Source organism: Pan paniscus, chromosome 10 (genome assembly GCF_029289425.2).
Source record: "Pan paniscus chromosome 10, NHGRI_mPanPan1-v2.0_pri, whole genome shotgun sequence".
NCBI classification, from domain to species: Eukaryota; Metazoa; Chordata; class Mammalia; order Primates; family Hominidae; genus Pan; species Pan paniscus.
Window position 1 is genome coordinate 119,470,483 of NC_073259.2, and position 24,540 is coordinate 119,495,022.

Below are 24,540 nucleotides of genomic sequence, written 5' to 3' on the forward strand. Positions count from 1 at the left end.
TTACCAGTATAGGTGTCACCACTGCCTTTATGACTTTATTCCAAAGCACCACATGTATTCCCACCTCAGCACCTTTGCACATGCTGTTCCTTTGGCCTGGAATGCTCTTCCCTCAGACGTTATAGCACCTGGATCCTTCTTGTCATGGAGGGTTCTAAGCTCACATGTTAGTTCCGCAGAGGTGTCCTTCCTGAGCCCTGGATCTAAGACATCCCCTTCCAGCTCTCCATCCCGTAATTGTTTTGTCATTGTCATAGCTGATCCCACTTGCTTATTCGTGCCTTATGTCCCCCCACTAGAATATCAGCTCCACGCAGGCAGGGATATCTGTGTTGTTCACTGCTGTGTTCCCAGCGCCTAGAACAGTGCCTGGAAATGTGCGGAAAGCAGATTTTTGTGGCCTTTTTCTTCAAGGTCATTGGACACCAGGAATCCTGTAGCAGACCGCTCCCTTCCCCCATCTACTCGGAGTCTGGAAATCCCCACCTTCTGGGGAACCCCTTCCTGTAGCTCTAAGGTCAGGACTGGGGCCGATTTGTTTAACACAGAGCGCTTCCTGGAGCCAAGCCTCGAGCTAACTGCTTTAATGCATTAACTCACTTAATTCTCACTGCCAGGAGAGTGGGTACACATTATTTCCATTTCATAGGCAAGGAAGTGGAGAGGTACGGAGAAGTCAAGTCATTTGCCCGGGTAGGAAGAGGGGGAGGCAGTGGAATGGAGACACTTGCTGCCTGGGAAGGCTCGAGGTGGCCCCTCCAAGCTGGGGGCGTGGGCGACTTGTTTCCTGTTGGGGGAGGGGGAGAAGAGTACATTCCTCCCTCCCCGCCCTCCCACATGTTGGGGGAGAGGCTGGCTGAGAGCATGTCCCACTCCGGACTAGGGGGAACCCCACTGTCCGTCTCAGCTCCCCATGAGGCCGTGGAGAAAATGTAAGTAGCCCGGGGGCGGGCAGGGGGGTGGGCGCAGAGGCCACGGGAGCCAGCGGTCGGAGAGGGCTTCCTGGAGAAAGATGCACCCCTCCTAGAATTGGGGGACAGGACGGGCGGCCGGAGCGAGGCTGGGCTATACGGGCACCGGCTGTAGCAAAGGCAAAGCTGAGGGCTGGGGCCAGAACCCAAATCGGGGGCCTGGGGCCGTGGCGGGTCGGGTCAGCATGATCGCAGATAGTCAGGGTCGGGCAGGGCTGGGCTCCCTCCCTGGGGCGATGATGAAAGCCGTGGTCGCTATTGCACGGCCCAGCCCTGCGGGCACTGATAAGGCCCTGCAGGAGGGAGTCAGCAAGGGCGCGCCCCCTGGAGGCCAGGCCCCTCGACCCTGCCCGCCCTAGGCCCCGCCCCTTCATCTGGCCCCGCCTCCAGGCGCTGAGGCACCTGGTGACCTGCCGGCGTTGAGTGGGTGGGGCTAAAGTCGCCCCGCCCCTCCGATCCTCACTTCTATCTTCAGACTGTGGGACGCGAAATCGGGTGGGCACGTGGTGGGCGTGGCTTCGCAAGGCCTCGCCTTTTTCCGGACCCGCGCCAGGAGAGCCCTCCGACCCTGGCAGCCGCGGAGTAGCGGGATTGGTAGGCGGGGCCAGTCCGGGCTCCGCCCTCATGGCCCGCCCCTCCAGCCGAATCTCCGACTCGCGCGCGGCCTGAGGCGTGGCTCCTGGTGGCCCCGCCCCTGCCCCGCCCCTGTCGCGGCCGCCCTCCCCCGCCGGGCTCCGCTCGCACGGCCGGTTCCTCTTTACATAACGGCGCGGGGCGGCATGGGCCCGGGCCACCGCCTCCGCCCGGCTGCCCGCCCGGACTGTCGCGGCCCGCGGTGGCGACGGCGGCCGCTGCAAAGTTTCCCCGGCGGCGGCGGCCCGGGGGCGCATCCTCCCGCAACTGTCAAGCGCTGGCGGCGGAAATGATGAGGCGCTGGCCATTTTCCGAGCCCGGGTTTCCTGCCTGAGCCCCGCTCGAGCGAGCCGCGAGCGAGGAGCCGGCGGGCGGGAGAGGACGCGCCCAGGGCGGGGGCCCGCCCGCCCCCTCGGGATTTCGGGGGCCCGGGGGCGCGCGACGCCATGGGCCGGCCGGGCCCAGAGCTCCTGTCTCTCAGGTGAGCCCGCGTTTGCCCGCGCTCCCCTCCTCCGGGGCCGGGAGGGCTTTTGTGGGGAAAGGGGAGGCCCCGTGTCCAGTTCTGCCCGGGCTCTGCGCGTCACCCCCAGCCCAAAATACTGCCCTGCAGCCAACTCAGATGGAGGCGTTCCGGGGTGACGGCTCCCAGCGCCTACGACCCCCCACTCAGCCACTACCCCCACCCACACACGTGTTAGGGAGAGCGTTGGGGTAACTGAGGCCGTGGGATGGGGGAGAGGGCATCGCTGACGCCCCCAGCCCACCCTACGGTAGCCTCGCCGGTTGGGGGCGGCCCTCCCCTCAACTTGTGCCTGGGGAGGAGCGGTCAGGGGTCACCCATTGCTACCCTGAAAGTGAAAGTAGTCAAACTGAGGCTGTGAGCACAGATGAGCCCTTGGGTGTGGGGGCAGCGGGGGAGGATGCGCCGGCCCCTCCCCATTCCCCATTCCGGGCCATGTGGCTAAGAGGGTAGCGCCCTGATTCAGGAAGCCCCTCTCCCCAGTTCCTGCACTGCCGAGGTCGACCGGGCCAGGCCCCCGCATGCTGCTGAATTGGGCGGTTCACCAGGGCTAGGCGTCCCAGAGACAGGTTTCTGGTATTGATCCTCTCACACCTCTTGCCTGGGGTTCCCTGGGAATCCCCCGACCAAAAAACGTCTGGAGTGGGTGTTGGTCTTCTAGATCCGCACGGTAGGGATGGTATTTCAGAGGTCTCTGATGCCTGGTGCAGAAATCCCCTTCCCTCCCTTCCCTTCCTCCGGCCAGGGGAGCTTTGTTTTGAGGGAGGGGGACTGCATTTGAGGAACTGGAGAGGAGGGTCTGCCTGCCTGTCCCGCTTCTTTTTTTCTTTAGTTTCCTCATTCTCCTGTTTCTCTTCCCCATTCCCAGCCACAATGATGTAGGTGAGGAGGTCACTGCCTGCAGCTGGGGGCCTCCAGGGAGGGGCACGGCCAGGCTGGGCTGAGTGGGAGGAAGTGAAATCTGGTGGGGGGTTCAGAGCAGAGGCCCCGGCAAGGCAATGTCGGCAAGGCCAGCTTTGGTGGCAGGAGGGACCGAGATCTGACCCGCAGCCCCTCGCCGGGGAGATGACAGTTCCCTAACACCGGCTAGCAGCCAGGCCTCAGGGCCCCTGCCAGGGCAGTGGGCCTGTGGGTCTCCAGGGATGCAGGCGCAGGTTGTGTCTGGGTTTCCCATCACTGACCTGGCTGCCTGAGTGGAAACAGCTCTGGAGGCTCCTCGGGACCTGCCCTTGTGGAGGGAGAGCCGTCAGAGGCCACCTGGGCAGGCTGGGCTCGGAGGATGAGAGCCAGGGCCTACTGGGGGAAGTTGGAAGGGTTTTTAGTGCACTTTTCCTGAGCCTTTTCCCACTACCCCCTCTGGGAGGGAAAATCCTTCTGAGCCAAAGGGTGAGCATTCCTAGAACTTTTGTGAGTCCCTGTGGGCCACAGAGCGGCCAGCTGGGAAGGGGCTGGCTCAGAGCATCAGCAGCTGGGGGCTCAGGCTCTGCAGGGGCTCAGCAGGAAGTGGAGGAGGATAGTGAGGAGGGTCCTGGGGACTGTGCTTTGCTGCTCCTACTGCCTTCGTTCAGCTGAAGGCGTGGGCAAGTGACTCTGCCTTCAGTTTCCCTCTGTGTAAAATGGGGGAATAACAGGTTTGCAGTGGAGATTTAATGAGCCAGTGTGTAATGAGCACCTGCTGCCTGGCAAAGAGAGGTTCAGTTGCAGGTGGTGGTGGTGGTAGTGGTGATTTTATCATTGCCTTCATTAGTGTTACTGTTATTGGCTATGAGGTGTTCCTTCAGTAGTCTCCCTTGAGCATCTCTTGCATACATAGCACTGGAATTTCCTGGGTCTTTGGGAGCAGAATTTTGAAGATCTGGGCACTTCCTTAGCTATAAGGCCTTGCTTAACTGCCCCACCTCAGTTTCCTCATCTGTGAAATGGGTGTGCTAATAGTACCTACTTCCTAGAGTCATGGGAACCATGAATGAGTGAATTCACAGTGTCCAGAGTGGCTTGGTCAGGAGGAAGAGAAGAAGTAGCCTTGGGGCCGGAATGATCTTTTTTGTTGTGGGTGTTAGCTCTGCCGGCTTTCTTTCCTCATCCCCCCACCCCCACCCCCATGCCTCTCAAACCTGGGCCTGATCCTCCTTCTCCGATAAATAGAACTTTTGAGTACAAATCAGATCCCACAGGACTGCTGGGCCCTTGGATTTCTGGCTCCCGCTGTGCCACCCCCAGACATTCTCCATATCCCAGGTGGAGCAGAGCCGGAGGCACTTGGAGGGACCTCCTCGCTGCCAGTCTCAGTGCCACCTGTCTGTGGTGAGGGGAGACCGGGTGCCCTCCCCAGCCAAGGTGGGGAGGGTCAGTGAAGGGGGTCTCAGGGACATAGTAGGGAGCTGTCCCACAGTCTGGGCCAATACAGCTCCTTTTGCTGGAAACACCTTTGGGACCCAGTTTACATGACCCCACACCCTTCTGAGGGCTGGTGTTCATGAGGGTCTCCCATTGCTGGGAATCCTTGGGTTGATCACTTAACCTCTCTGAGGCAATTGAGACAACATCTGTGAAAGGCTTTAACAGCTGTTCACTTGCTGTGACATGGCACATAAGGCACTGAGCGCTGAGCCTGGCACTCAATTAACAATAGTAGATATTATTGCTATTAATAAAACGAGAGGCTTTTCCTGCTAAATTCCCACTTCTCCCTGGTAGCAGTATGGACTTTGGGGCCGAATCTGGGCTCTGCCAGCTTCCAGGTGTGAGGTCCTAGGCAGGTTACCTGGCTTCTCTGATCTGGACCTCGCCTGCCCGAAGGAAGCCAAGAGTTCCAGCCTCCCCAGGGTGGGTGTGTGAAGTACAGTGTCAGGACTGGAACTGTGTTGGCTGTACTTGCTCTGGCTGTGTGATCTTGGGCTGGTCCCTTAGCCTCTCTGAGCCACAGGTCTTTTTGTCTATGAAATAGGGGGGTTGCCAACTCCCTGTTAGGGTGGTTTTGAGAAAAGGAGGCATGCACAGTGCCCGGCATGCAATTGGCACTCAATAAGTGCAAGCCATTGCTGTTCATGCCCAATAGGGGCTGGCACTTAATTGCCAGGTTTCCTGGGAAAACGGTCCCCAAGGGCCCGCGGGCGTTCAGCATCTTTGACGAGGCAGGGCAGGAAGCCGCTGCCGTCTGGCAGACTGGAGACGCCTGCCTCGGCGAGTCCAGAGGTGCAGTGCTAGCTGCTCATTCCCTGCAAGGCCCCATTCCTCACTACCCACCCTTCCCAAGGAAACTGAGGCGGGCAGGCTGCCCAGGGGAAGTGACTCAGCCGGGGTCACTTGCTGAGTCAGGCCTTATTGGACCCAGGAGTCCTGCACCCCAGCTCCCCAGCTTCCCGGGGCTTCAGATCCCTTGGAGACTGAGCAGGTCCTGAGGCCTGGCAGCAGGACCAGGCCACCACTGGACATCTGCTCAATGGGGCCCTGCTGCTGGGGTGACAAGCATCCCTCTACCAGGGCTCCAGGGTTCTGCTGGCCACCACTAGCCATCCTTCCTCCCAGCAAGGGCAGAGGACACTTCCCCAGGGGAACAGGTCCTCCTGGTGCGCCCCCCACTCCCCGCCCCAGCCGGAAACCCGGCAGCTGAGCAGTTGGATAGAAGATTTTTCCTCCCACGCCACCCTGTCAGGGGTCGGCCAGCAGGGCCGGGCCACAGGCTTCCTTGTGAGCCAGGCCTGGAGCCCCTGGGGGCCCACCCGGATGTGGCCACCCCCCGGCTGGCCAGTGGGGAGCCGGCTGCTGCCCAGGACATGTGTCCCCAGGGAGGCCTGGGAGGGAGGAAGTCTATGCCCTCCTCACAGGAGCTGACTCACAGGCGCCCAATGGGGGGCCCCAGCTGGGAGACTGGGAATGTGATCAATCAGGGAGGTGGACACACAAGGGGACCTCTGACATGGGATCTGCCCTTTCAGAGCTCACACACTGGTGTCATCTCAAGGAGGAGAGGCCCAGAGAGGGCAGTGTATGCTGCGAGAGGCGAGGTAATTGAGGGCTTACGCATGTCCCTCCTGATGTCCCCAAGTAGCACGTGGGGAGGAGGTTCACCCACAGGCTGCCCTCCTAGGGTCTCCCCTGTCTGCCCTCAACCCAGAGGCAGTGAAAGGAAGAAGCCACGGCCTTGGGATGGGGGGCGTGTGGGATTCTGACGGTGCTGCCTGTCCGCAGGGAGATGGTTCTTGGCTTTCCCTACCTCCTGAAACCTAGCTGGGGCGGTGGCTGGGATGTCAGGCTGGCGGTGTGGGCAGAGGAAGCCAGAGGACATTTCCTGTTCTGGCAGACTGTGCTGGCCTGATAAATGTCCCCGGGGCACAAGGTGACCCCAGCAAGGGTGCATCAGTGTCCAGCCAGCTGCCCCGTGGCCTGGGGTAGAACCCACCTCTCTGCCTCCCCAGGGACCCTGCCTTCGCCCCCTGCTTCCCGTGGGCATCTCTGCGTCTGGCAACTTGAATGCTGTGAAAGGGCAGCAGGCCGCCTGCCAGGCAGTGTGTGTCAGAATCCCACAACTCTCTGGGCCTCCTTAGGCCACAGGGTCTGGACTCTATGAACAGTTGGTGCTAGGCATGGGGAAGATAGAAATGTTCCTTGTGGCCTAGATTCAACCAGGAGGCCTCCCTGGAGGAAGTGTCCCCTCTGAAGGTGTGAGACTTCCTGCCTATATCTGTGAGCAGGGGCAGGGGAGAGTGGAGGCTCTGGACTGGCCCAATTTAACTTCATTTACCACACTTTAAGAAATCTTCCCCAGGCTGGGAGCAGTGGTTCACACTTGTAATCCCAGCACTTTGGAAGGTCAAGGTGGGAGGATCACTTGAGCCCAGGAGTTTGAAACCAGCCTGGGCAACATAGTGAGACCCTGTCTCTACCAAAAAAAAAAAAAAAAAAAAAAAAACTGGGTATGGTGGCACATGGCTGTGGTCCCAGATACTTGGAAGGATTGCTTAAACCCACAAGGTCATGGTTGCAGTGAGCTGTGATCATGCCACTACACTCCAGCCTGGGTGACAGTCAGACCTGTCTCAAAGAAAGAAGAAAAAAAAAAATCCTCCCCAAGCCTCAGCAGGGGAATTCCTACCATGGATAAAGGCTTTCTCTGCATGTGGGCCTGATCATTAAAAGGAAAATTTCAGCCTCCCGAATTATACTATTATCCAGGGTGATTAGATAGAGGAGAGGCTGAGAAGCCCTGATCTCAGGGGGGCATGGATTAAGGGGACCCCACAGCTCAGCCAGGTTCCCAGCGATTCAAGGTCCTGCGATTTCTCACCGACTTGGTGGCTCCAGGGTGCCTGGGGCTGGCTGTGCTTCTTGGGGAGCACCAGGTACCACTGCTGCTTCGAGGCCCTCAATAGCCCTCTGGTGGACCCGGTTGTGTTCTGATCTTGGGGTCCTGAGATGCAGACACCCCCCAGCCCCAGCTGGTGGGCGTGCAGCTAGCTGCCTCCATGTATTTGCTGCAGGGAGGGAATTGGGGGTGGGGGACGAGGATGCACCAGGCTGAGTTATTCCTTCTGCACATCATTCTGCCCCTCACCTGGCTGCAGGATTTGGGGAAACCCTGGAGACCCCCATAGCTGGGAGGTTCCTGCCCCAGAAGGAAGCCTGAGCAGGTGAGGGGGGTCTCCTGGGTGCTAGGGCCCCTCTGTTGGGAAGGTGGTTTATTTCTCTGGCTGACCAGGCTCCCCCGAAGCTCTGTGCTGGGATAGAAGTGTCCCAAAGACACCCTGCCCCCAACTCATACCCTACAGTCGAAGCCTGAGGGCCCCAGGTCCCCCTGGCGTGATCATCATTGCTTCCTGTCCACAGCTTGTCAGCCCCTGATCCCAGGGTTGTCACCATCTGATCAATTGCTTTTTCTCTGAGCCTGGCACATAGTAAGCACTCAATAAACGCCACTGCCTGGGCCAGGGTCAGGGAGGGATCCACCTTCCTGTGGCCTGGCTGCCCTCCTGGCCAAAAAACCTCCCTGGTACAGTCCCTTCCATAGCTTGGGCTACAGCTGACTGCTCTGGGCTGGCAACTTCCTGCCCGGAGCAGCCTGAGCAGCCGCCTCTCCCCTGAGAAGATCTTTTGTTCCAGCTCCCCATGACGCCCCGAGCCCAGCCCATGAGGCAGGCCCCCCTGTGGCTTCCCATGGCAGGCGAGCCTGACTCCGAGGCTGGAGCTCTTTTCTAACAGTGATAGTAAGAAAATAGCAGCAGCCACTTATGAGCCCCGTGCCAAGCACACTGCAGACATCAGTTCTTTTTTTCTTATAGAGATATGGTCTGCTTCTGTCACTCAGGCTGGAGTGCAGTGGTGTGATCACAGCTCACTGCAGCCTCGACCTCCTGGGCTCAAGCAGTCTTCCCGCCTCAGCCTCCTGAGTAGCTGGGACTACAGGCCCAGCCACCATGCCAGGCTAATTTTTTTGTATTTATAGTAGACATAGGGTTTCATCATGTTGCCCAGCTTGGTCTCGAACTCTGGGGCTCAAGCAATCCTCCCGCCTTGGCCTCCCAAGGTATTGAGATTATAGGTGTGAGCCACTGAGCCCAGCCTCTCATTTTTGTTTTCTTCCTTTTGCCCTGTGACAGTTTTCCTGATCATTGGTGGGTTTGGGACCTGGACAGAGCTACTGCCGACTCCTGACTCCAGCTGGAGCTGAATGAGACTTTTATATTCTCTCCTCTGGGACTCACTCATTCATCCAATAAGCATTCATTGGGAAGTGAGCCCTTCTTGTGTGCATTTAGGCACTGATCAGACATTTTGGGGGTCCCTTCTGTGTGGGGGTCTCTATAATCACTAGCTATGGGGCCGCTCTGTTTCAGCTTCCCCATCTGTAAAATGGAAGTAATCGTTGGACCTACCTCCTAGGGCTGTTAGGAACCTTGGGAGAGGTGATATTTTGTAAAAGTAGTTAGAAAAATGCCTGATATGATCTTGGCATGGTGCCATGAGCCTGTAGTTGCAGCTACTCTGGAGGCTGAGGCAGGAGGATCTCTTGAGCCCAGGAGTTCGAGGCAGCAGTGAGCTATGATTGTGCCACTGCACTCCAGCCTGGAAGACAGAGTGAGACCCTGTCTCTAAAAAGAGAAAGAAAAATGTCTGATGTATAGCAGATGCTCAGTAAATGCCATTGTTCTTATGGGAGGACTGGTGGAAGGGGCCCAATGAGGGGGGTTCCCAGCCGTTGCCTGGGCAGTGAGGGACCTGGAGTGGGCGCAGCTGTTTTGAGGAAGGCTCCTGCCAGGGTTTGGCCCTGCAGTTGGGCTTCAAGACTCTGACATACAGGACTGTGCGGAAGGTAGGACGGCCCAGGGGGCGGGGGAGGTTGGTTCATGCTGGTTGCCACGCATCTGCCGGGAGAGCAAGAGTTTGCAAATCCAACTGATCTCTTGCATTCATATGTTCATTCATTCAAGAGGCATTCATTGAGCTCCTGCTGTATGCTAGGAGCTGGAGATGAAGCAGGGAATGACTCATGGAACTCAGTCTGTTGGAGAGATAGTCACTAATAAAAGCATCCTGTCAAGTGATAATGTGTGACCAGTGTGCTGAAGGTCAAGTTCAGTTGGGAGCTCAGAAGAGGCTTCTCTTATGTGCAATTGGAAGCAGACAGGGCAGAGGGAATGGCTCATGCCAACACCCACAGGCAGCTGGCGTGACTAGCGGCAGATCGTGTACGTGGGGCAGGAGCCTGGGTCTGGAATCACAGCTCTCTGGGCATCCTCCAAGCCACGAGGGCAGTGCCTGTCTCACCTGTGTCAAGGCTGGGTGTGGGGAACAGTAGGATTGACCAAGAACAGGTGCCCTCATGCAGGGGTAAGACCCTCCCCCCTTCAGGGACAGGAAGAACATGGTGGCCAAGGGCAGATGTGGCCCCTCCCTCTCCCTTCCCATCTGCCTGACAGCTTTTAGTGACTACTTACTGTGTGCAAAGTACCTACTGTGTGCGGGTCCCAAGGACCCTGTGATGTACAAAACTGTCGACTGTAGCAGGGCACGGTGGCTCATGCCTGTAATCCCAGCACTTTGGGAGGCCAAGGTGGGAGGGCTGCTTGAGCCCAGGAGTTTGAGACCAGCCTAGGCAACATAGTGAGACCCCATCTCTACAAAAAATACAAAAAATAACCAGGTGTCGTGGTGTGTGCCTGTAGTCTTAGCACTTTGGGAGGCCAAGATGAGCATAGCTTGAGCCTGGGAGGTCTAGGCTGCGGTGAGCCATGATTATGCCACTGCACTCCAGCCTGGGTGACAGAACAAGACCCTGTCTCAAAAAAAAAAAAAAACATTGTCGACTCTGCATGGCCCCCTTCCATCGAGGGCAGAGGCACCTACTTGTGCTTTTTGGGGTTTCTCGTGGAGATCGGCTGTGGGGGTTCCACCATGGCCTCATGTGACAGGGGCACCCTTTGTTGCCACTGCCCTGCAGACATGCCCAGCGGGACATGGCCACATGCAGAGACGGTGCCTGTGGAGGGGTGTGTGGCAGAGAGAACCCCATTTGCAGGTTCGCATCTCCACCTTGCATTCCCTTTCATGGGTTCCTTACAAGGTGGATGCCATGCTGCCACCTGGTTGGCAGATGAGGAAATCCAGGTTCAGAGAGGTTGAGTCAGGCATCAGGAGCCACACAGCCAATACGTGTCCCCCTTTGTAATGTGAGCCCTGGGAGAGCAGTGTTCGTCTGTGCTGTTCACCGTGGTATCTCGGGGCCTAGCCTGGTGTCTGGCACACAGTAGGCCCTCAGTAACACCTGAAGAGAGGATGAAGGAGGGGGTGATTGGAGGCAGCAATTGTACCCAGGCCCCTGTGGCTCTGTAGCTTGTGTTGTGCAGCCACTACCCCTGCCCAGGGAGTGAGTCACTGGAGTGGCACTGCTATTCATTCAGGGTGTGCTGATATCAGGGATCTGGGGCCCAGTTTTGTGCCCGAGTAGGGAGAGCATTTCTTCTCCATCTTGAAGAGCGACATGGATATGTGGTCTCCAGCAGGGGCCCAGGCCCAGCGAGGGTCAGGAGGAAGGAAGGATGGTGCCCACAGAGGTCCCAACTGTTCTGCACCGTGGACAGCAGAGGGGTGGGGGGTCTCAGTGCCATTCTGGTGATGTTGTGCCTAAGGAAAGGCCCTCTGGCCATGGGAGGAGAAGGATGCTCCAGTTGAGATGGGCAGGCAAAGGTCTGCTAGTCCTGAGGGTCCCCTGTCAGTGCAGGAAATCCCTCTGGACCCCCTGTGACTTTTGTTAATTTATTCCTTTTTATTTTTTGTTTTATATTTATTTTTGTTTTTGTTTTTGTGTGTGTGATTTTTTTTTTTTTTTTCCAGGACAGAGTCTCGCTCTGTCACCCAGGCTGGAATGCAGTGGCATGATCTCAGCTCATTGCAACCTCTGCCTCCCAGGTTCAAGTGATTCTCCTGCCTCAGCCTCCCGAGTAGCTGGCATTACAGGCACACACCACTACACCCAGCTAATTTTTGTATTTTTAGTAGAGGCGAGGTTTCACCATGTTGGCCAGGCTGGTTTCGAATTCCTGACCTCAGGTGATCCACCCACCTAAGCCTCCCAGAGTGCTGGGATTACAGGTGTGAGCAGCTGCCCCCGGCCCATTTATTTATTTATTTATTTATTTATTTATTTATTTATTTAGAGACAGAGTCTCGCTCTGTTGCCCAGGCTGGAGTCCAGTGGCGTGATCTCGGCTCACTGCAAGCTCCGCCTCCCGGGTTCATGCCATTCTCCTGCCTCAGCCTCCCCAGTAGCTGGGACTACAGGCGCCTGCCACCACCCCCTGCTAATTTTTTTGTATTTTTACTAGAGACGGGGTTTCACCGTGTTAGCCAGGATAGTCTTGATCTCCTGACCTCGTGATCTGCCCGCCTCGGCCTCCCAAAGTGCTGGGATTACAGGCGTGAGCCACTGTGCCCGGCCCTATGTTTATTTTTTAGACACCAATAATATACTCTCACCGCAACATGGAAATAACAACAATGTCAGCCAGTCTTTATGAAGCATTTTCTACGTTCTAGGGCTTTACAGCTATCAATTCATGCTCATAATATGCCTATGAAGTAGGCATGATCATGGTTCCCCTCTTACAGATGGAGAAACTGAGGTAGAGAGTAATCATGTAAGTCACTTAAGGTCCCATAACTAATAAGTGTTGCTGGGGTTTTTTTGTTTTTTTGTTTTTTGTTTTGAGACGGGGTCTTGCTCTATCACCCAGGCTGGAGTGCAGTGGCACCATCTCAGCTCACTGCAACCTCCACCTCCTGGATTCAAGCATTTCTCCTGCCCCAGCCTCCCAAGTAGCTGGGACTACAGGCGCCCGCCACCACAGCCGGCTAATTTTTGTATTTTTAGTAGAGACGGGGTTTCACCACGTTGGCCAGGCTGGTCTCTAACTCCTGACCTCAAGTAATCCACCTGCCTCGGCCTCCCAGAGTGCTGGGATTACAGGCATGAGCCACCTCGCGTGGCTGGTGCTGGGATTTGAACCCACATTCCAGAATCTGTGTTCTTAGCCATCCTTGCTAGAGATAAGCAGTAACAGGCTTCTTGGTTACTTCCCCGCCATCCCCACATCCCAATTCTGATTCCTCCCCAGAGGTACCCACTGTTTCAGGATGAGTTTGCTTCTGCCAGACCTTTCTTGCCCACCATTTACAAAATGTTTGTGTACACATAAACATTAGTAGTTTGGTTTTATGTATGTTCATGTAAATGGGATTGTCTAGGGTGTCTTGTTCTGCCGTTTGCTTTTTCGCTTAGTGAATAGCCCTGCAGCTCTCCCAGAGGTGGTGGGGTGGGTCTTCCTCACTCTTTCCCCCTGATGCAGTCTTCCAGCCTATAGATGGGCCAGATTCTTTCACTAGTCTCCAGCTGGTGGGCATTTAGGTTGTTTCTAGTTTTTCCCCATTATAAACGTTTTAGCAGGAAATATGTAGCAGGGAGCAAGTATTTCTCTTGAATATTTAAAAGTGGGATTCCTAGAGCCTGATTGCTCTGGCTAGGACTGTCAGTACTGTGTTAAATAGAAGTGACCAGAGTGGGCATCCTTTTCTCATCCCTGGCCTTAAAGGAAAAGTTGTCAACTTTTCACCATTAAGTACAATGTTAACTGTGTGCTTGTCATATAGGGCCTTTATTTTATTTATTTATTTATTTATTTATTTATTTTTTGAGACAGGGTCATTCTGTTGCCTGGGCTGGCGTTCAATGGCTGATCATGGCTTACTGCAGCCTTGACTTCCTCAGGCTCCCAAGTAGTTAGGACTACAGGTGCACGTGCTGCAACGCCAACTCATTTTTGTGTTGGTTTTTTTGGAGAGAGGGGCTTTCACCATGTTGCCCAGGCTGGTCTCAAACTCCTGGGCTCAAGTGATCCTCCTGCCTCAGCCTCCCAAAGTGCTGGGATTACAGGCCTGAGCCTCCGAGCTCAGCCTTTATATAGGGCCTTCAGTGTGTTGAGGTACAACATACCATCTATGCTTAATTTGTTGAAAATTTTTATCATAAAGATATGTTGAATTTTGTCAAATACTCTCTCTGCATCTATCGAGATGATCATATGGTTTTTGTACTTCAAAAGCAGGATTCCAGAGTCTAGAATCAATTCTGCCAAATTGGCCATGCCCCTTACAGAATGCCACTTGGTAGGGGAGTGCGTGTTTCCCTGCATCTTCACCAGCACTGGGTGTTATGGTCGCGTTGGATTTCTGCTGTGGTGCCCGGTGTGTAACGGGGCCTACACCTGCTTACCCACCTGCTTACTCCTTGTCGCCCGCCCACCCACGTGTCTTTCAGCCCGGCCGCACCACCTGGGTCTCCGCCATGAACGGGCCTGCCCTGCAGCCCTCCTCGCCCTCTTCCGCGCCCTCAGCCTCCCCGGCGGCGGCCCCGCGGGGCTGGAGCGAGTTCTGTGAGTTGCACGCCGTAGCGGCGGCCCGGGAGCTGGCCCGCCAGTACTGGCTGTTCGCCCGGGAGCATCCGCAGCACGCGCCGCTGCGCGCCGAGCTGGTGTCGCTGCAGTTCACCGACCTCTTCCAGCGCTACTTCTGCCGCGAGGTGCGCGACGGACGGGCGCCGGGCCGCGACTACCGGGACACAGGCCGTGGGCCTCCAGCCAAGGCCGAGGCGTCCCCGGAGCCAGGCCCCGGCCCCGCCGCCCCTGGCCTGCCCAAGGCCCGCAGCTCTGAGGAGCTGGCCCCGCCGCGGCCGCCCGGGCCCTGCTCCTTCCAGCACTTTCGCCGCAGCCTCCGCCACATCTTCCGCCGCCGCTCGGCCGGGGAGCTGCCAGCGGCCCACACCGCTGCCGCCCCCGGGACCCCCGGAGAGGCTGCTGAGACCCCCGCCCGGCCTGGCCTGGCCAAGAAGCTCCTGCCCTGGAGCCTGGCCCGGGAGCCGCCACCCGAGGCGCTGAAGGAGGCGGTGCTGCGCTACAGCCTGGCCGACGAGGCCTCCATGGACAGTGGGGCACGCTGGCAGCGCGGGAGGCTGGCGCTGCGCCGGCCCCCGGGCCCCGATGGCCCCGACCGCGTGCTGGAGCTCTTCGACCCACCCAAGGTAAGTAAGCCCTGCCCGCGGGGTTGCGCACTGCACTGCGCCCTTCGCCTTCGCCCTGGGGAGAGCGCGGGCTGGGGAGGTGTGATGGCTTTCCAGCTGGTGGCCACAGAGTGTCCAGAGGGAACTAGGCCCTCTTAAAAAAGAACTTTTAGGCTGAGTGCAATGGCTTATGCCTGTAATCCCAGCACTTTGGGAGGCCGAGGCAGGAGGATCGCTTGAGCCCAGGACTTCGAGACCAGCTTGGGCAACTTAGCGAGACCCTCTCTCTATAAAAAATTAGCCAGGTGTGGTGGCACGTGCCTGTGGTCCCAGCTGTTCGGGAGACTGAGAAGGGAGGATGACTTGAGCCCAGGAGGTGGAGGCTGCAGTGAGCCGTGATCATGCCAACACACTCCAGGCCTGGGTGACGGAGTAAGACCCTGTCTCTAAATAAATACAATAAAAAAGAACTTTTTATTTTAGAATTTTAGATTTACAGGCCAGGTGCAGTGGGTCACGCCTGTAACCCCAGCACTTTGGGAGGCCAAGGTGGGCAGATCATTTGAGGCCAGGGGTTCAAGACCAGTCTGGCCAACATAGTGAAACCCTGTCTCTACTAAAAATATAAAAAATTAGCTGAGCACAGTGGCGCACGCCTGTAATCCCAGCTACTTGGGAGGCTGAGTCAGGAGAATCACTTGAACCTGGGAGGGAAGGTTACAGTGAACCAAGATTGCACCATTGTATTCCAGCCTTGGTGACAGAGTGAGACTCTGTCTCAAAAAAAAAAAAAATTTTTTTAGACTTCCAGGAAAGTTGCAAAGATAGTAGTGTTCCTTTACACATGGTACCCAGCTTCACCGAAGGTTCACATCTTACGCTGCTGTGTACCTTGGTTGTAGCTAAGGAACCAGCACGGGTACATCACTGTTAGCTAAACGCCACTGTTCCTTTGGCTTTGCCAGTTTTTCTCTAATGTCCCTTTTCTGTTCCAGCTCGCCCCCCAGGATACCACATGAGGTTTAGTCGTTACGTCTCCTTAGGCGCCTCTTGGCTGTAACAGTTTCCAACCCTCTATTGCTGATAGCCTTGGCAGTTTTGAGGAGTACCAGTCAAGGATTTTGTACAATGTCCAGGGACACCTTTTTGCCTTCACATTTGGGTGTCATGTGGGCTGGTAGCAGGTCACTCTGAGATCCTTGAAAACTCTGACTCAGACTGGCATTGACAGATTGGTGTTTTATTTCCAGAGGGCTCAAAACCTTCAGAGAATTTCTCTGCACCTCCTGTGCCTTGGTGATATTTTGCAAGTTAAAAAGAATTTGTCCTTTGGCAAAACCCCATTGCTACAAAAAATACCAAAATTAGCTGGGCGTGGTGGTGTATGCCTGTGGTCCCAGCTACTCTGGAGGCTATGGTGGGAAGATCACTTGAGCCCAGAAGACCAAGGCTGCAGTAAGCCAAGATTGCACCACAGCACTACAGCCTGGGTGACAGAGCGAGACCCTGTCTCAAAAAAAAAAAAAAAAAAAAAAAAAAGTTCTTTTCCTTCACAGCTGGCTTAATTCCTACTGTGCTGTTGAGGCTGAAAGGTCACTGTGTTCTACTCACCTGCCAGGCTCCATCTTTGACTCAGGTATGCATGACAGGACCATATGGCTTTCATCTAATTGCTCTCTCTTTGGGATCCTGTTACGTGGTAGGGCCTTACTCTAGAGCATGAGCAAAACCGATGTGATACTGGCCCTGAGGGGCTCACGATGTGGGTGGAGGAAACCTATGGTTACTCTTTCATTCATTCGACAGATATTTATGGAGCACCTACTATGTGTTAGGCACATGCTAGGTTCTGGGGGACCAGGCGGGTCTAGTGGAGGCTGTTGAGGAAATAAACCCACAGATGAGCATGGAATTAAAAATGGTAAATTGTGTTCTAAAACTGGTAAACTGTGTTCTAAAGGAAAAGCAATGGGGTCTCTGGGAGGATAACTGAGGGGTCCCGGTTTGGTGGTTTGGGAGAGTCATCCAAGAATCCTTTGAAGTAACGTTTTCAAACTGACTGTGGCGTAACATGCAGACCTGGAAGTGCGTGAAGTATGAGACACATCTGAAGCTCTGTGTTTCCGTGTGTGTGCAACGCAAGTGACCAGCACCCCAGAGGGCTCCTTCATGCCTCCCCAGGCCAGTGCCCTGTACCCCCATACATACCACCTCTTATCACCACAGGTTCGATTTCTCTGTTCTTGAACGTCATGTGAATGGAATCACACAGTAGGTTGCCTTTGTTTTATTTTATTATTTATTTTGAGACAGGGTCTCACTGTGTCACCTAGGCTGGAGTGCAGTGGTGTGATCATGGCTCACTGTAGCCTCAACCTCCCAGCCTCAGGTTATTTTCGTGCCTCAGCCTCCCCAGTAGCTGGGATCACTGTCACGTGCCACCACTCCCAGCTAATAAATGGGTTGCCTTTTATTTCTGGCTCCTTTTGCCCAGCATAATGTTTTAGAGATTGATCACATTGATCGTACATGTCAATAGTGTCTTTTTTTTTTTTTTTTTTTTTGAGACAAGGTCTCGCTCTGTCACCCAGCTGGAGTGCAGTGGCTCGATCTCAGCTTACTGCATCCTCTGCCTCTTGTCCTCCTGGGCTCAAGCAGTCCTCCCACCTCAGCCTCCCGAGTAACTGGGACCACAGGCACGTGCCACCACACCTGGCTAATTTTTGTATTTTTTGTGGAGATGGGATTTCACCATGTTGTCAAGGCTGGTCTTGAACTCCTGGGCTCAAATGGTCCCCCCACTTCGGCCTCCCAAAGTGCTATGATTACTGGCATGAGCCACCACGCCCAGCCGGGTTTGTTTCTTTTGAGTACTGAATAGATTCCATTGCACAGCTGTCTCCATGTCCCACAACTGGTTTATCCCATCCTCTGTTGATGAATATTTGGGTTGTTTCTATTTTGATTTATGAATAAGGCTGTTATGAAGTTTGCATCTAGGTCTAAATATGGACACACATCCTTTCATTTCTCTCAGGTGGATTCCTAGAAGTGGCATTGCTCAGTCATAGAGTAGGTACATGTTTACTTTAGAGAAATTGCCAGACTTTTCCCAAAGCAGCTGCACCATTTTGTGTCCCACCGGCAGTGGGCGAGAGTTCCGGGTGGTTCCACTTCCCCACCAACACTTGAGCACTTGGTGGGTTTTTTTGTGTTTTGTTTTGTTTTTGTTTTGAGACGGAGTCTCGCTCTGTTGCCCAGGCTGGAGTGCAGAGGCACAATCTCGGCTCACTGCAACCTCCGTCTCCTGGGTTCAAGCTGATTCTCCTGCCTTAGCCTCCCAAATAGCTGGGATTACAGGTGCGTGCCACCACACCCAGCTGATTTTTGTATTTTTAGTAGAAATGGGGTTTCACCATGTTAGCCAGGCACTTGGTGTTGAGAGTCACCGGTGGCTGCATTCCTGGATCTCAAGGTGGCTTTACTTTGCGTTTCCCTGATGACTCACGGAGGTTAAGCACCTTTTCATATGTTGATTGGTCATCGGAATGTGGTCGTTTGTGAAGTACATGTTTTTATTGTCTGTCTAGCCTTTAAATTGATTTGTAAAAGTCGTTATATATTTTGGACAATTTCTTTGCGTTTTAAAAGTCATTTCCTACCTTTATGGCCTGGCTTTTCATGAAAAGCAGTTTTTTTTTGTTTTTTCTTGAGATGGAGTCTCACTCTGTTGCCCAGGCTGGAGTGCAGTGGCGCAATCTCGGCTCACTGCAACCTCTGCCTCCTGGGTTCAAGTGATTCTCCTGCCTCAGCCTCCCGAGTAGCTGGGATTACAGGCGCATGCTACCACGCCTGGCTAATTTTTTGTATTTTTAGTAGAGATGGGTTTTCGCCATGTTGGCCAGGCTGGTCTTGAACTCCTGACCTCGTGATCCACCTGCCTCAGCCTCCCAAAGTACTGGGATTACAGGCGTGAGCTACCTCACCCGGCCTCAATTTTTGTATTTTTAGTAGAGATGGGGTTTCACCATGTTGGCCAGGCTGGTCTTGAACTCCTGACCTCAGGTGATCTGTCCGCCTCGGCCTCCCAAAGTGCTGGGATTACAGGTGCGAGCCACCATGCCTGGCCAAGAGGTCACTTACTTTCATTCTAAGTAAATCACTGGGCCTTCCAGGCAGAGGGAACAGCATGGGCAGAGACCCTGAGTGGGGAATGTGTTTAGCATGTTTTGAAGAAAGGACAAGACGAAGAGGCCGGTGTGGTGGGAGCAGAGAGAGGGAGATGGGGAGCCGGGAAGTACATGTGGGTGGAGGACACTGGGAACGGGAGGACTTAGTGTTTTATTCCAAGCACAATCAGAAGCTGTTGGGAAAACGCAAGCACAGATAAAAAACGGTTTTCTCATCATTTGTTAAAAATCTCGAGGCTGTGACACCATGAAAGACAAATAACGGCCCCAATACATGATCTTATCTGTGCGACACTGTAGGGTTTTTATTTTTTTATTTTTTATTTTTTTGAGACAGAGTCTTGCTCTGTTGCCCAGGCTGGAGTGCAGTGGCACGGTGTCAGCTCACTGCCAGCTCCGCCTCCCGGGTTCATGCCATTCTCCTGCCTCAGCCTCCCGGGTAGCTGGGACTACAGGTGCCCGCCACCACACCTGGCTAATTTTTTTGTATTTTTAGTAGAGACGGGGTTTCACCGTGTTAGCCAGGATGGTTTCGATCTCCTGACCTCGTTATCTGCCTGCCTCAGCCTCCCAAAGTGCCAGGATTACAGGCGTGAGCCACTGCGCCCGGCCGGGGTTCTTAACTTTGAAAAACAACCTCAGTGGCTGGGCGCAGTGGCTCATGCCAGTAATCCCAGCACTTAGGGAGACCAAGGCAGATTACCTGAGATTGGGAGTTCGAGACCAGCCTGGCCAACATGGTGAAACCCCATCTCTACTAAAAAATATCTTGGTGGCCAAGCATGTGGCTCATGCCTATAATCCCAGCACTTTGGGAGGCTGAGGCAGGTGGATCACCTGAGGTCAGGAGCTCGAGACCAGCCTGACCAACATGGTGAAACCCCGTCTCTACTGAAAATACAAAATCAGCCTGGTGTGGTGGCACATGCCTGTAATCCCAGCTACTAGGGAGGCTGAGGCAGGAGAATCACTTGAACCCAGGAGGCGGAGGTTGCAGTGAGCTGAGATCGTGCTACTGCACTCTAGCCTGGGTGACAAGAGCGAAACTCCATCTCAAAAAAAATAAGTAAATATATAAAAAATAAAAATAATCTTGGAAGGCCAGGTGTTGGGAGCCAGCTGGCCCTGGGTTTGAATAATGAATAAGCTGCTTTCTCAGCTCTGGGGCAAGTGGTATCACCTTTCTGAGACTTAGTTTCCCCCTCTGTACATTGGGGAGTACTCATAGTTCCTACCCCATAGGGCTGTGTGTCTTGGTGGGGAGAGCGCATGTGCCACGTGCCTGGCACTGGGAGCACTCCATGAGTGCTGTGTTGCTGTTGCCACGGTTGTTGTGGTTTGTTATGGTTTTGACTTCGGGCGGAGAGCCCAGGTTTATTTCCAGTGCTTGCTGGGCCCTCAGGGGAAGGCATCCCCAAGACTCCTGTTCTCTGGGAGCCCCGATGGTAGGGCCCCATCAGATTCCCTAGGGCTTTTCCCAATCCAGGGAACCAGGGAGGTCCCAGAGGGCTTTGCTGTAGCCCTGGCTGGCTGGGGCTCTGTCACAGGCTTGGTGGTTGCTGCGGGGCCTGGGGTGTTGCCTGCAAAGCAAGCAGCCCTGGGGAGGCTTCTCCTAGCCCCTCGGAGCATCAGGTGGAACAGTCCGGGCGGCTCAGGAGCATCCCCTCAGTGAATCTGTGTCCAGGTGATGGGCCAAGGGTGCTCAGACCACAACTCTTGCATGTGCTTGCCAGGTAGTCAACTGTGATCCCTGACCTCTGACCCAGGGGTTGGCTCTGGGAACAGTTTTAAACAAAAGGAAAAGAAAGTTCTGACAACCAGTGGGTGGTGGCGAAGGGCTTAAGCTTTGGATCTGCACTTGCGGTCTGTCACTTTAAGGGTGCCCTGCAGGAGAGGGAGCAGATGTAATCCCAGTGCCAGCCTGGTGGAGGCCCTGCTGCCCAGGGCTGGAAGAGGCTTTGGAGGGAGACAGCCAAGAGAAGGCAGCTGCCCAGAAGTCTGAGGCCAGGTGGGCCCAGCCCACAGGTGAGCCTCACCTGCAGTTGGGCCCCAGCTCTGCCCCCGACCTGCTGTGTGACCCCGGGCCTGTGGAGCAGGGTGATGGTGTAGCACCTCCAGGGGCACTATGAGGGCTGCGCTGGGAGAGAGCGCTCTGTGACCGGGGGTGTGCAAGGGGAGGCCACAGTCTGCCAGGGGTGGGGGTGTGGGTGGAGGAGATGTCTGTGTTTTCCAAGGTCAGGAGAAGGGGAGAAAAGTCCCAGCTTTCTCTGGTCTCAGTGGCCACTGCAGGTGGGCAGCGTGGGCCCTTGGGAGGTGGGAGGGGGCTGCCTTCCCTGGGGTTGGTCAGCAAAGGCCCCTTGGCAGGAGGTGCCGGTCCTGATAGATCTGGGTGAAGGAGTCCCAGGCTGAGGAATGGCAGGTTCACAAGCCCTGCAGTGAGCGTGAACCAGGCAAGTCTGTGGAATAGCCAGGCAGCCTGGGGTTCGAGGGAACAGGGAAGGGTGAGACTACAAAGGTAGTGGAGCTGGATTGCAGAGGCCCTTGTGGGCCACAGTGGGGACTTTAGGTTTTACATTAAGAGCAGTGGGAACAATTGGAGGATTTAGGCCTAGAGGGCCTGAGACACTTGCTGGGGCCACCTGCGGGTGGGAGTGGGTGCAAGGGACCCTCCAGGCTACCTGTGGTCTCCCAGCTCAGGCCCGCAATGGGAGAGTATGGCATGATTTCTTCTAGAGACCTCCTTCCCCTGGGCACCGCTGAGCCCCAGGCAGGGCAAGGACAGGGGAGCAGTGTGTTTATGTGGGGGAAAGGTGACATGCCTTTCATCACCCATCATCGGGCTCACGACCGACACTCTTGCAACAAGACAGGTCAGCAAGAGAAAAGCATCACAAAGTTATTGAATCAAAGTTTTATGTGACATGTAGCTTTCAGGAATGAAGACCGAAAGACCCCAGGAAATGGTCTGTCTGGTGTTTAGGTTTGATGGAGCAGGGATAGCTGCGTAAAAATGGGATTGGGACGAAAGGGTGTGATCTACTGAGCTAGACGGAGGCAGGGTCCCAGCAAGGCCTGCTTGCTCCCATTCCTCTTGGCCTCTGCATGGTGTTGTGTTCCTTCCTCCCGGTATAGGGCAGGACCTCTCTGGAACTTACAACCTGCCTCCCTCAGACAAGGTAGGTTGGAGAATTTCTCTGTGGATGGCTCCTACCCAGGAAGGTAGGGGAAGGTTAGAGTTATATTTCTAGGTTTTATGGCTGGCTTTCAGGGAGAGGGGTTCTAGATTCTATGACCCACCTTGAGGAAGAATTCTGGTTCCGTTTTTCTTTTATCTTTTTGTTTGTTTGTTTGTTTTGTTTTGTTTTTGTTAAGAGAGATGGGGATTTGCTATGTTGCCCAGGCTGGCCTCAAACTCCTGGCCCTAAGTGATCCTGCTGCCTCGGCCTCCCAGTGTTGGGATTACAGGCGTGAGCCACTGTGCCCAGCCGCCTAGTTTCTATGACTCGCTTCAGGGGAGAAGGAGGGTGAGAGAGACAGGAAGGCAGAAGGAGGTGAGAGAGACTTTGCTTCTGAGGGCCCCTTCTGAGCCCTTCTAGTCTTCTTTAGTTCAAGTACTTAGCATGCCACAGCACCTTTCTTTGGGGTGTTGTTTTCTGAGCCCCAACATTCATGGCCCTGAATGTGTGCCTCTGTGTGCCAGGTGTTGCCCTAAATTCTTGGACCTTCCCATGAGCTGGAGTTCACTGACCCATTTGACAGATGAGGAAACTGAGGCACTGGGAGACGCAAAGAGACTTGCCTGGGATCATGAAGTGAAGGGGATCCGAACCCTGAGACGGGAACCCTTGATCCCAAGGGGCCCCTAACCCCAAGCCCCTGGCCCCTTGCTGAACTGGTTCAAACCAGAGAGTGTATAACCCAGCTCCAGGCTGGGCTGGGCCTGAGGTGTGCGTCTCACCTGGCAGTTACAAGAAAAGGAAATTGCACTGGTTGCCACATTTACAACCTAAAGCGGAGAGATTTCACAGAATCCAGACTTCTGGTTTCTCTTATGGAATCCGGGGATCGGCCGGGCACGGTGGCTCATACCTGTAATCCCAGGACTTTGGGAGGCCAAGGCAGATGGATCACTTGAAGTCAGGAGTTCAAGAGCAGCCTGGCCAACATAGTGAAACCCAGTCTCTACTAAAAATACAAAAATTAGCTGGGCACAGTGACATGTGCCTGTAATCCCAGCTACTCGGGAGGCTGAGGCAGGAGAATCGCTTGAGCCCAGGAGGTGGAGGTTGCAGTGAGCTGAGATTGCACCGTTGCACTCCAGCCTGGGCGACAGAGCAAGACTCCATCTCAGGAAAAAAAAAAAAAAAAAAAAAAAATCAGAGGATCTGGCGGTGCCAGGCCGGCATTGGAGGGGGTCCCAGCCTGGCCTGTGCTGCCACTGGTTCAGCAGGAGAGCCTGACGGGGAGGCGACAGCAGTGGGGGCCCTGGGGAAGGAGAAAGATTCCAGAAACAGCTGCTAGGCTGGAGTAGCTGGCCTTGGGCCCCAGACCTTCCCGGGGAGGTGGGGCTCCCATTTCAAATGGAGCATGCCCAGCCTGCCGGGCCTCAGTTTCCACATATGCCCAGGCATGGATTGGCTGAGATGGTCTTGAAGTCCTGCCAGCCCTGGTGGTTCTGGAGGTTGAGCCTCAGTTTCCCTCATCTGTACAGTGGAGGACATGATGGAGTTCTAGCTGTTGATAAATGCCCTTTAAACCACCATTTATTGGGCTTTCCTTATACAGCAGGCACTTTACTGACCTGGCTTCATTTTATCTTCACAGCAGCCCTGTGAGGGTAGCTGCGCCATTATGCCCATTTCACAGATGGGGAGACTAGGTCTGAGAGAGCTTAGGTGGCTTTCCCAAGGTCTCACAGCCCCTGTGGCTGAGAGGGGCTTGGAACCTGGGCAGTTGGCTGCCCCTGTGAGCAGTGAGTCCTTAGAAGGACTTACTGTCAGTATTATTGATGGCGCTGTTAACTAGGGCCCTGCATGGGTGGGGGCACCTGTTTTGGGCTCTTGGACTAGGAAAACCTCCTGTGGCCATTTTATCCAATGCCACCATTTTATAGATGCCAACACCAAGGCCTGGAGGGGGCTGGCCAGCGCCCCTCACCTGGCACAGAGGACTCTGCCTGGCACATCCCACCCATGGCCTCTGATGCCCAGCTTGGAGAAGTGGTAGAAGAGGGGCTGGGGGATGCCTCAGGGGGACTTAGCCCTCAGCCCTGAGCCCCCCGCTGCATCACAGGCCTGAGTGCCCAGGAGGCAGTGGTCTGGGTAGGAGTGGCTGCGACTCGGGGGCAAATGTGCTTCAGAGCCATCCCCACTCATCCCCTTTCGAGCCAGGTGTCCCTGGCGTGTGACTTGGCCTTGCTGGGCCTCAGTTTTCTGTAAAATGGGAAGTGTCATGGGGGGCAGGCTACGGTAAGCACTGATAGGGCAGGTGAGGGGCAGCCTCGGGCCCACCCTTCTGGCAGGAGACATTTGGGGCACCCAGAAGCCCTGGAACAAGGCCACTCTGACCTTGATTTTGGGAGCACAAAGTCCCCCCAAGAGATAGCACAGGAGCCCGGGTGTCTGATGAGTGACCCATCCCTTGGGGGCCTCAGTTCCTGGGTGTGCCTGGGTCTGCAGG

At 55.2% G+C, this 24,540-nt stretch overlaps 1 protein-coding gene across 3 annotated transcripts in view; it reads left to right on the plus strand.

Annotated features, from left to right (window-relative positions):
• The first annotated feature begins 842 nt into the window (after positions 1–842).
• SH2B3 (SH2B adaptor protein 3) overlaps positions 843–24,540 on the plus strand; it is a 46,677-nt gene continuing 22,979 nt past the window's right edge. Inside the window, exons 1-2 of one of the 3 annotated variants that reach the window (XM_034934513.2) lie at positions 843–932; positions 13,934–14,692. In XM_034934513.2, the coding sequence (XP_034790404.1) occupies positions 13,961–14,692 (732 nt within the window). In that variant the 5' untranslated portion in view covers positions 843–932; positions 13,934–13,960. Of the gene's footprint in view, positions 933–1,729; positions 2,086–13,933; positions 14,693–24,540 lie in introns of those variants that run through there. The other 2 variants (XM_034934514.3, XM_034934512.3) reach the window with 2 other exon arrangements.